We start from the raw sequence: 12,512 nt of genomic DNA on the forward strand, positions 1-12,512 counted from the left end.
CTTTATCTCTCTAAGAAGTCTATCCCAAATCAAAGTGAACTTCATCAATTATTATTTATATAAAAAGTTTGTCACAGAGCAAAGTGATTAATCAAATCCTTGAACCAATTTTAAGGTTCCTTTTGACTTCCTCTTGCTTGTAGCATTATTTTGAATCGTTTAAATATTCTTTTTTATACATATTTTTTCAAATATAAAAATGATTATTATTGGAACTAGGGGTGTCAAAATCGGGTTTCGGGTCGAATCTGGAACTGACCGGGGTTCAAACGAGTCAACCCTAACCCGACTCGGGTTGACTCGACCCGACACGGGACGGCGGAACGTGCGCCTGCGTGCGGGTGAGCGAGTGCACAAGGGAGAGCGGGTGCGGGCAGGCTCGGGCCGCCTCAGCGGGAGCGCGGGCAGCAGGCTGGCAGGCACGATCGCGTGGGTAGCTGGGCGGGTAGCCACGGGCGGTACGTGGGCAGTCGGGGCAAGTTTGCTTGCAGCCGAGGCAGGTTCGTTGGCAGCTCATTTAAATGGGTTTTCGGGTAGACCCGGCAACCCGTCGGGTCAACCTGAACCCGACCCGTTTTGAAATCGGGTCGGGTCAAAAACGAAATTTTTGAGTCAGATTTTCGTGTCGTGTCAAATATTGACACCCCTAATTGTAACTTATTTGTTAGATGTTTTACTTCACAGTTTCAATGTCACTACTTGCATTTGACATATATATAATTCCCCTTTTGAGTACTTATATTTTGATTAAGTTAATTATGTGGAAGTTTAAATTAGATAGAATTATGAGTTTGTATGGGAGATCTATTACCATATTGTATCCAAAGTCCAAACAACTATTATTTATCTAAGAAGTCTATCCCAAATCAAAGTGAACTTCATCAATTATTATTTATATAAAAAGTTTGTCACAGAGCAAAGTGATTAATCAAATCCTTGAACCAATTTTAAGGTTCCTTTTGACTTCCTCTTGCTTCTAGCATTATTTTGAATTCTTCCAATATACTTTTTTATACATATTGTTCCAAATATAAAAATGATTGTTATTGTAACTAATTGGTTTCATAGTTTCATTGTAACTTCTTGCATTTGACATTTTTTAACATCATCCAAAACTTATTTTAATTATCAATGATTGAGAATTAAAGATTCATTTGTTCATAATAATATTTCAATCAACTCATGTCCAAAATAAATCAATTTTGGCCTCCCTCGAGTTTACAAACTCAATAAATTTTTAGCTGGAATTTAGCTCATTTATGAGCTGGTTTTTTTAGTTCATTTGTTTAACTAAAGGTCAATGTTTAAAATTGCATATTCGGGTATTGAGGCTTTTTTAATTTGTGAGGCTAGGCGTAAGCCTCAAAATGAAAAAAATCGCGCAAACATAAAAAGATAAAATTTTTATATACTAATGAGTGAATAATATAAAACATAAAAAAGCATAAGATATGAAGTGAAATCAAAATATCCCAATAATAAGACAACATGAAATATAGTTCAACTCAAAATTCTATCTTTCCTATATCACAGTATTCTTTTCATTAAAATATAATTTCAATTTCCAAAAATAAATAGCAATGAAATATCACATAAGAACTCATAAGTCATCAGCACTGTCATCACTAAGGGGTTCTTCATTTGAATCATCATTATGATGAACTGCTCTCTCCCTTTCCTCCTCTCCTATAGAGTCAAATATTGGGCATTTACTTCAAGATTTATGTAAGTTTTAATATATATAGCATGAGTCGTAAGCCTCATGCCAGTGAGGTGAGGCGGGTCTCAAGGCGGTCCTAAATCAAGTTGAGGCGCAAGCCTCATAAAAAAAACTCGAGACGTAAGCATCGAGATGTCTTTTACTGGAATAGCGCAAAGGCAGGCCTTAAGGAAAGCCTCATATTGCATAATTTTAAACCATGCTAAAGGTTAGTTCATTATTAGATAGGTTTAGTTCATTTATTATCTTATTTATGTAGTTTTATCTTTTAAAATTCTATGCTTGGCCTCTTGGGTTCCCATGCCTTGGCTCGTTGGTTCCCACGACTGCCTCCTTGGTTATTGTGGTCGCCTCTTCAATTTTTGGTGCTGTGTGGCCTTTCTTGTGCTTTGATGCCTCGGTTCCATGCATGCCTCCTTGGTTCTCGTGGCTGCTTCTTCGGTTCCCATGGCTGCTTCTTCGGTTCCCTAGCTGGGCTCTTTTCCGTGAAGTTGGGGGTGCTTTTCCGTGGCTTTGGTGCTTCGTTTTCGGGAATTGACTGTTGGCTTTTCATTTCCTTTATTTAATAAGATTTTAATTAATGTATGTGGCTGATTGTCTTCCCTTCTCATATCTATATATATGAGATGTTTTAGAGTTGTAATGTTAAGTGATATGATGTGATTTTTGGAGATAACCTGCGAGTTCTTGGAAACGCTTGCGAGCTTTGTCCACTTCTTCCTCTCATCCCCTCCAAAAATCTTGCGAGCTCTTTCCAACCTTTCTTCTCAGCTTCTAACCTCTTTCGTCTCTCCGCAAGTGACCCCCTCACATGTATCCCTCTTCTCAAAGTAAGCAAGTTTAGGGTGTCTTGTTTGAGTCAAGTTTGTAAGTGTCCAAGTTGTAATAGTTTTTTTTATATATATAAAATGATATTATTTGTGTTCATTATGTCTCTTCTATTATTTAGGAAAGCTTTTATTTTGTTAGGCAAGAAATCAGGGTCCCCCAGATTTTTTGCCTACATCAAACTAGCTTGTGCTTTGATATGTGCATAGCTCTTCGATAGCATTGGTCATGCTTAGAAAGGTTCAAAAGTTTGTCGCTTATTAGTTTGTCAATTTTAATACCAGATTTAAAAAAGAAAAAAAATGATTGTGGATTTCATGAACAGGTTAAGTTTGTAGATTGCTACACAGTCACAACTCGTGAGCTTGAATCTATCACTACAAAGTATAATTTGACGTCTATGTTGCGAGGTAAGATGTTCTCATATTAAAATTTAGTCTTATTGATTGTTAACCCCTATTTTTGGGTCATGCTTCTCTTGTAAGTTCTGCAATGATATTTTTACAGATTCTCTAACTGGAGTTTTCATTTATCATCTATAGATAGGGCAATAAGCTTCAGACGTGGATCATGATCAAATTTGGGATATAAGAACAATTTTTAAGTACCCTGTTCATCATTTGACCAAGTTAGTTTTTACTTCTATAACTTTTTAGTGTTATTTTTTGTTGTCAGTGGTTTATTAACTCAGTTATCTTACATGGATAGGGCCAACCCAATTTTAGTTACAAAGGAACCTAGTGGGACAGTCTTGTTAGGCCTCTTAAGTTGAGGTAGTTGTGGCAGTGGTACATTATCGTCCGAGCACACTCATTTTTTTATTTGCATCTTATTTTAGATTTCTCTCCTCGAACCTATTGGCTTCAGTAATTTTTGTGTTCCTGCCTTAACTTCACCAGGACATTGTCCTTTTTTCCTGCTCCTAGACCTCAGCATTGGTAATTCAACATCATCTATCGCATGCTGATTGGTGTTCCTTGTAATGATGCCCTGACATATGTCGCCTCCTCTGATCTCAATGCTCTATTTTATTAACCTTTGTTGCTTCTATTGTGACCCCACTTCCAATGAAATTGGTGCCATGTTTCCATCCATAGTACAAATCATTTATGGACGATACTCTGTAGTTGTAAATCTTTTTATTCTTCTCTCTCTTGAAATATATTTGATTTTTCTCTTTTCATGTAAACGAATTGAGAAGAGTAGAAAAGTGGCACCTATTGATTGTAGAAACTTAGACGAGCTTCTTGATGTTTTACTCTATTGTGAGTTAGATATTTTATGAGAGTGGACCATCACTTTGGGCTGCAGTCCTCTTGTGATTGGAAAGAGAGAGAAATGAATAATCAATATTTCCCGAAAAATGATGAGAGGAATCAATGAGCAATGGAGACGAGAGAAAGAGGAGAAAGGCGGTCATGGAATATTTGATTTGTTTCAATTTAGGATAATGAAATAACATCAACCTAATGCTATTTATAGAAATAGGGTTTATAATTTAAATTGAAAATTTATTTTGACATCTAATCTAAATTAAAACATATCATCTCAATTCAAATTTAAAATAAGATTATTCAATAGAATTATCAAGTCAATAGTTGGAGCAACATAAATTTGTTCAACGAGTTTTTTGTCTAATATTTAAAATAAGCATCACGTAAATGTTGGCTATATCTTATAAATAAAGGTTGACCAAATAGATTACTAACATCATCCTTAGAATAACTGACTAATTGATTCGGTTCACGACATGTTTCAATGATAGTTAGAGATATCTTGTTAGCCCATACAACATTGAAAGGACTTGGAGGTGGCTCTTCTTTGAGATTGCATTTAATTAATATGGCTTTTCATACTCTATTCACAGTATTTCCACCAATTATGACTAACTCGATCGGACCTGCTGCTATTTGCAAGAAGCATTTGTGTGGAATATTCGACTTTTCTTTCAATCTTCATCCATGTGAGATCTAGTAGCATTCATCTTGCAACAGCTGAATGACCATCATATTTATCATAATCTAGTAGCTTTAAGTTATTAGTTTCATGAATCCAAGCTATTAAAGTAGCTAGTTGTATAAGATGGTCCTTTGTCAATTTGGTATTAGAGAACATATCTTCAAGAAAATAACAGCCCCAAAAATCATGTCTAACATTATATTACATTATATTCTCGAACTTGATTGTGATTTTATCAATCGCTCGACTATTTACATATATTCTCGAACAACTATCGTTTTTAGTTGCAAGTAATTCAGGTACAAAATATGGATTCATAATCCCCAAATAAATCTTCTCCTATGGAATTCATTCTTCTTTTTATTTCATTTTATTTTGAAGAATTCATCATACAATGTGGTTAATTAGCGAATGATGGTCAATGCAAAACATACAAAAGCATTTTAGCTCAAGATAAGCAAATATTTTTCCTTTTTTTTTTTCAATAGGAGCCTTTGATTTTCATGACACGGTGACTCTTAACTCGATAGGTTTCAAAATTGTCCTCCTTATATTTACCTTAAATGCATTAGTATTTGGCTTCTTAAAGTGTAACATCTAAATCATCCTATATATATATATATATATATATATATACAAGTGATTCCAGAAATTTCTAATTCGTGTCACTGATTTATTCCTACGATGTTGCATGTTTTGCATGCAGATTATAAGAAATTGATTTTCTTTAATTTCTTATAATCTGGATACCAACCTTGATTATTTATTTATTGTTCGTAGTGGAAGTTAACCTTTGTCTTCTTTAAATGGAAGCTCCTCTCCATGAATTTGCTTTCTGGTTCGATGCTGAGTTCAATGGTCCTTCAACTTTCCCTGCCAACAACAATTTACTTTATGGGAGTTCAACTTCCGACTTGTATTCTAATGCTTACAATAATCAAAGGAGACAAAAAGCCAAATCTGATCAAGTGCTTGTGCTTTCCACTGCACCAGAGGATGAACCAACTCATTGGCAACATGATGCTTTATCTCATCCTTTTTCAGACTGGATTCTTATTTGCCAATCTTCTTTACCATTCTGAATACCATGGATTTACATACATACCATTAAATTTTTATGGATTTATATATCTGATCTCTATATCTTTATATTTTGGTAGATAAAATTCTAATTTTTAAAATGAATTCAACATATATACATGAAATTATATTTTTTTATTTTGAATAAATTCATATTAGTTATATTTGTAATATCATTTTGAAATTAAGGTGTTAGAAAGTAAACATATATACATGAAATTATATTTTTTCTCCATTGTGTCATGTTAAAAGTCAAATTCTCATTTAAATCTAATAAATAAAGATCATATCTAATATTTTCTTACAAAGCCTTTTTAGGCCTTTCTCTACTTTTATTAGCATAAGTCAAATCTAATACCTCAACTTTCCTAACCGGGTCATCGAAAGCCCGCTGTTTTCGTGACCAAACCATCTAAGGCGACTCTCTAATCTTATCTTCCACTGAAGCTACTCCAACCTTATCACGTATATATGCTCACTTTATATCCTATCTCTAAGGGTAAAGCACTCATCCATTTTAGGTGACATTTCAGACCATACTATACTTAAATGAACTGATAGAGGTCATACAAGATCAAACAATTGAAGGTTCCATTACTCTCTCTCAAAGTAGGGAGAACCCACGCTTCCTGAATATTCACCTTGAGTACATGTAATGGGATTCGCTTATGAACATTGAGATTAAAAAGCCATGCCCAAGGTCAAAATGCTCATTAAGGATAAGTCGTAGTTCTGGTAGGTAGCTTTTGTAGGTTTATGACAAATGATTTCCCACTTCTTTTTCTAGCTTCTCTAGTCTATTTGTGTTTATGGAAGTGAGAACGACCACAATAGGAATAATGGAAAACTAAGGGGGGATTTAATGAATAAGAAAAGGGAATAAGAAGCATATGGATACAAAGGGAAGCATATGAAGAGGTATTTAATTAATGAATAGGAAAAAAAAACTAAGAACTATTGGGACATTTGAAGGGCTTCTGCTAAGAAATTAAGAATAATGGAAGGCTAAGATTCTATTTAAGTAACTAAAATGAAAGGCCATGATTTTATTTGGAAAGAAATGCAAGCCCTTTTTATAATTATAGTATACATTTTGTATAGCGAGGAAGAAGAATAGCTACATGTTATTTTCATTTAAATATAAATATTGTTATCTACAGTAGCAGTCCATTTTTATACTCTTGAAGTTATCTTACAAAAATTTTGTCCTTCTTATGCTTCAAGTTCAAGAGACAGATCATTTCCATCAAAGCCAAGTCACTTATCAACTAAGCAAATAATTAGATGAGATTTGCTGAGCAGCTCAACTCTTTTATTTTGGAATTCATATATATTCTTTCATGAATTGGATACTTACTATTGTGGCCTTAGTTTTTTTTTCTCTTGTAATTGTTGATTGATTGAATGCAATATATGCAATATGCTCAGGGATACTTACTATTGGGTTGTGCCAATAAGATCTTCTTCAGAATAGACTTTCTCTACTTTAAGAGTATGTCCAATAAACGAAAGAGAAGTAGGATATAAAATAGTATTGATTGACAGACAACTTCATTAGTATGGACAAGGTTAAGGTTTGGGTTGGGATCAACTATATTTTATCTTCTTTTCAGAGATTATTATACTAAAAAAGGTAACTTTACAAAGCAGTAAGAAAGCCGTCCCAAATGAAATCTCATTTGAGATGACTTTCTAACTGCCTTCTAAAATAACTTTCTAGTACAAAATTTTTTAATTCAAAATTTTCTTATACTAGAAAGTTGCTTTAAAAATTAATAAGTAAGCTGTACTAAATAAAGCCTAAATTAGAACAAAAACTTTAGATGACTAGAGAAGATTAGCATCTAACTACGCATGCCTTGATAAATTTTTATTTATAGATGGTTCAAATAATTCACAAAATCAAATAATTTTATGAATTAAATTCATTTTCTTAAAATTAATAGCCCACCGGGACACATTATGTCTCTCTATTATAAAAGTTAATACATTTTATATGCAAATATTAGTGGGTGAAAATTGGACTGATGTGGGCCATTTTTTATACTCTATTGATAAATTATAAATTTTAATCAAATAAATTCAAATTCAAAATATATTTTCCTTAAGAAAATTTATACAGTAAATCAAAGTTTTTTTATATTTTTTTTTTATTTATATTTGTCTCAAGAAATAACATACCTTTTAATTGTTTAGTTTGGCTTTAGCGAATAAACAAACAGGAAAATTATGCTGATGATATATTGATCAAGTTTTAAAATCTTTCAATTTAAGTTAAAATGAGTATAATCTATGAATAAAAATTATATTATGTGTTGTATTAATCTCCTCATTTAGTATATCATTCAAAGTTATTAATCAATTTGTTCTATATTTGTTTGTATCCTTTTTACCATTATATGGAAGGCCCGTAAAAAAACTAAACAACTCGTTTAAGGTATCTAATTCTTTGGTGGTGGAGCAAATGAGTACTTGGATAACCTTAAAATTTTACAGTAGAGTATTGTGATCATGTAGTTAAAACTAATAAGAGGAAAATTACATTAATTATGCATCAATTTTTTCACTTAGATAACTAAGAACTTAATGAACTAATCAATTGTGACTTGTGCAATTGGATCTTATCAAAACAAACAGCTCGAGAAATCCTCTAAATCTCCAATATGTTTGTGGGCTCCGAAAATTCAGCCCCGAAGAAAATTGTCGATCAAATCTCCTCTTCCAAGATCAAAATTCAGCATAGAAAAATCTGTAATGCGTCTCCGGAGACTGAGTCTGGAAGGTTACGGCCATGATGACAAAAGTCAACATCAAAATAAAAACTCGGAGTCAGATGCAAGAATTCATAGCTAAGTTGTTTTCATTGGCAAACTTCATTCTAATCACTTCTCTTTTTTTTTGAAGCAGCAGCAACAACAATCACAAATAGAAGAAGATCAAATAAAAGAAGTTTCTCATGATGAAATCAAAGAGAATAAAACCATTGAAAAGTTCGGTCAACAATGGGGTGTTTGTCTAAGGGGATAAATTTGAATCCACCTTAGCTAACAGAGGGTTTTGTGTCCTATCGATCATATCCTATTGATTCATATCTCAAGAATTTGATGCCACTAAGGAACATATTAGCTTTGATCATAACCGGTATTTTGTGGTGCCATTTGGTGGCAAAACCACTCGGTTTAGAGGGCCCCGAGTCATAACCGTTTATCCTGCAGTGCCATTTGGTGGCAAAATTGTTAGTTAGAGGACACGTACCACTTCCTTATTAGCAGTAGATTGTTTGATAATGGATCCTAGTGATGTTTTTGACTAGGCATTTGGCTCTTTGTGAGCTGATGTTATATTTCAATTTGTCCACATCGACAAACTGTTGTGGATGGAGGATGAATTTTGCTTTAAGTGTTTGATAAGTTGAACCTAAATTTTAAATATTTAGATTTTAGGATTTTTGTAGGCTTTGGATTTATGGAATTTTGGGATGGCATTTGAAGTATTTGATGATTAACCCCTCCGGTTGAGATAAGCATTCAACACGGTCATCATCGGGGTGTAATGGGTTATGTCTCTTTGTTAATTGAACCCTGTCGACCCTATCAACTTGCCGATAAAGGATCGAGTTTCATAGTCTTTATGCATTTGCTAGTGAATTCTCTTGATTATAGGCCTTGAAGGCCTAATATGAATATATTAAAACAAATACATCGGTCGCCACAACCGTATATTTGTTTGATGGTTTGAACCCTATATACTCTTATTTATATGCATAGAAGGATCGGGTTCGAACCTGAATTTACTTATCGACCCGCGCAGCATCCCTACACGTCACGTATGTACTAATAATATACTCGTCGGGGCCCATGCGGGTGTTTGGGGGCATTTTTATAGTTGTTTGTTGAACCTTGTCAACTTTTATTACTTAGGAAGACCGTATTTGAATTTATTAACCCGCATAGCATCCCTAGACATCACGTGTATACCAATAACACGCTCGCCAGGGCCCTTGCAGGTTTTGATTGCATTTACCCATTGTGTTCCTATGTGTATACAAACTACATTGCACGTGCAAGGGTAATCTAAAATATTTGTAAACGCCTTCTATCCGCTTGCAAGGATGTTGCAGATCCGGTGGCGTTATAGGTTCTCAACTATTGCTGCTTATAGGCAGGTAGATATCTTCATCCACATATTGAAATCGACTACATGATATTGCATTCGCTTAAGCTCTTTACACCTAGTTTTTATGTTGAGCTCAGACCCCAATGCAAGCTCAAGTCTTTATCATTTGATTCAAATTCTGAGTATAGTTCCAAATGATCAACTTGTATGTTAAGTTCAAATTCAAGTCCAAATTTTTATCTTCAAGTTCAAATGCTGAAGCTCTTTACACTTAGTTTCCTTGAGCTCAAGTCCTTGTTCTAATTAACTTGAACTTTAAGCCATTTTGTGATTCACTTAAGTTATAGTTTAGGTTCAAGTTAAATTCAATGTGATTCGGTCCAAGCTTAAGCTTCAGCTTGAGTCCACAATGCAAGTTCATTTGATACAAATCCACAAGTCCTCAGCTCATTTTTTTTATCACCTATTAAGTTCAAATTTTGTTCAAGTTTATACTTAGTTCATTAATGTCTAGTTCAAGTCCCCTGCTGTCTTTTAGAGTTCAAGTTCTTGTTCTTTTGAGTTCAAATCAGGTCCGAGGTGTGATCGTATATTCACCCAAAATTTTGGCAGCCTCCCGGCGTCTCCCCCATTTAGGGGAAAACTACGAGAAACTGAGCCTTCCCTCTACGCACAATAAAGGCATGTATGGTAGGTGTCCTCGGACGAGGACACTGCAGCCGTGATCTTTATCCATATAACATGCAATAAAGGCGTGTATGGGGTCTTCAGTACCTGTTTAAAAGACACAATTTTGCTTTCCACCCACTCGGAGGTACTTATGAGTGAACCACCTCGCCGTAGGCGCTGCACCGGGGTCCCATCCCACCACGTGCAATAAAGGCGTGTATAGGCAATTTTTCGGTGCGCCACAAACATTGAAGTAGGGCTTTAGGTGATTACCCGCCTCCTCACACCGGGGTCTTATTCCACCATGCACAATAAAACATGTATGGGCAGTTTTTCGATCCGCCGCAAACAACGAAAACAAGTTCTCGAAGTTTTAGCGTTAAGAAGTTACTCCTGCACATGGATCGAGATAAGAGCATTTTGTTTTCTTTCTTCTTTCTAATTATAATTAGTTATTAATAAGTATAATAAACTTTAATTAATAATACAATTTATTCTGAAAATAAGAAGTTAAGAGAACAAAGTCTGTTTTAATATAAGCATGAAGTATAGGGCTTTTTTTTAATATATGTTAACCATTTTAGATTACTGTGTAGAATTTGTTTTGATTATGAAGTATTTAAAAGTAAAATAATATTTGTTGAAATTGGTTAAAAGTTTAATTTAGAATTATTAGTTTATTATATACATTTTAAAAAGTTTTGGCAGTTAAATAATTTTCAGACATCTCAATATAAAAGTATCAAGGTACTTTAGTTATAATAGGAGATTGAAAGTTATACCATCCAAGTAAAATATTATGTTTTTGCAATGATTTTAAAAAGTAACTTTTTATGCAATAGTTTCACAATCTGATTTACTGAGAGTTGTAGCCATTTCAAACACACCTTGAGTTGATCTCAGCAATACATTTCAAAGTGCGATTAAAGAAAGAGTGTTTTGTGTCTTCTGTGATGTCATTTGATCGAAAAATTATTCAGTGTGGACTCCGGGCATAGCTCTACATCCAGACTCCAATAAAATGTCATCACTTATGGCTTGACAACCCCGCGCGGCTCGAAGAATGATCCAGACCAAACTCAAAAAGTTACTTTTATTCAGGCATTTCAATTTTTCAAAATCGATCTAGTCATTTCAATTTTTCAAAATTGATGGGGGCATTTTAGTATCTCTTGTTAAAGGCACTTTTCTTCTTCGTCCGAAGCTCCTTCTTTTTGCTCTAGATTTTCTTTGCAGAAACACTAGTCATGACTAAGGTCAATTTTTTATTATCAGGATAAGAAGTTCTTTTTCACTAGATATGTTAGTTTTTTTTTTCTATGAGATATGTTAGATTTATTCGTTCTGCAAATGTCAAGTTAGGGTTTAGGTTTAGGATTTTTTTATACTCTGTACCAGTGTGTACGGTGTGCACCTATGGGTACTATGTGTACAGGTGGATACCGGTATGAATCGGTGGATATCGGTGTGTATCGATAGATATTGATGTGTTTTGATGTCCATTATTTATTGTTCAAATGAAGAATTTAACATTTCATTTCAATGACGATTTATTTCATTTTTCTGCTCATGTGTTCCTTTCTTGTGTGTTTATGTGAAGTTTTGTGTACCTTGAGTACTTCTAGGTACCGCATTTGGGTACTACTGGGTACTCCATTTAGGTATTTATGTATATCAATTTTGTGTACCTTTTGGTGAAGGTTATCATTTTGGTGAGAGTGTGTCCAAAGAACTTTGCCTAGCTAGTAAGCCAAAAATTTTATTTAATAAAAAAAATTAAAGGTTAATTGATGAAATAAAATAAAATTTTATTTAAAAATTTTTCAAATAAAAATAAAACAAGTTTAAAATGCATTTTTATAAATATACTATTATAGGTAAAAAATTTGAAATATATTAAAAAAATGAAAATACATAATTCATCTAATTTATACTTAAATATATAAAAATATTTTTTTTTTCTAATTTTGAATTAACTTTGAATAATAATTTGAATTAAGTTATGCATAACGGTAACTTCGTATTTGGGCGTTCGTTCATCCGGACTTCAAATTGAATCTTTCATAATTTATTTTTCCGTCCGTTAACCCTTGTGCGTTCTCTATAAATAAAGCCCTAATCTGGCTTTACATTTTATTTC

At 33.6% G+C, this 12,512-nt stretch overlaps 1 protein-coding gene across 1 annotated transcript in view; it reads left to right on the forward strand.

Moving 5' to 3' along the window:
* Window positions 1–6,271, forward strand: part of LOC110102736 (probable protein arginine N-methyltransferase 6.2) — a 47,413-nt gene extending 41,142 nt beyond the window's left edge. Inside the window, 4 exon segments of the mRNA XM_028700557.1 lie at window positions 2,874–2,958; window positions 5,321–5,389; window positions 5,456–5,523; window positions 6,118–6,271. Coding sequence (XP_028556390.1) covers window positions 2,874–2,958; window positions 5,321–5,389; window positions 5,456–5,523; window positions 6,118–6,243 — 348 coding nt within the window. The 3' untranslated portion in view covers window positions 6,244–6,271.
* Window positions 6,272–12,512: the final 6,241 nt, after the last annotated feature.

Source organism: Dendrobium catenatum, unplaced genomic scaffold, assembly GCF_001605985.2.
Source record: "Dendrobium catenatum unplaced genomic scaffold, ASM160598v2 fragScaff_scaffold_1557, whole genome shotgun sequence".
In the NCBI taxonomy this organism is placed as follows: domain Eukaryota; kingdom Viridiplantae; phylum Streptophyta; class Magnoliopsida; order Asparagales; family Orchidaceae; genus Dendrobium; species Dendrobium catenatum.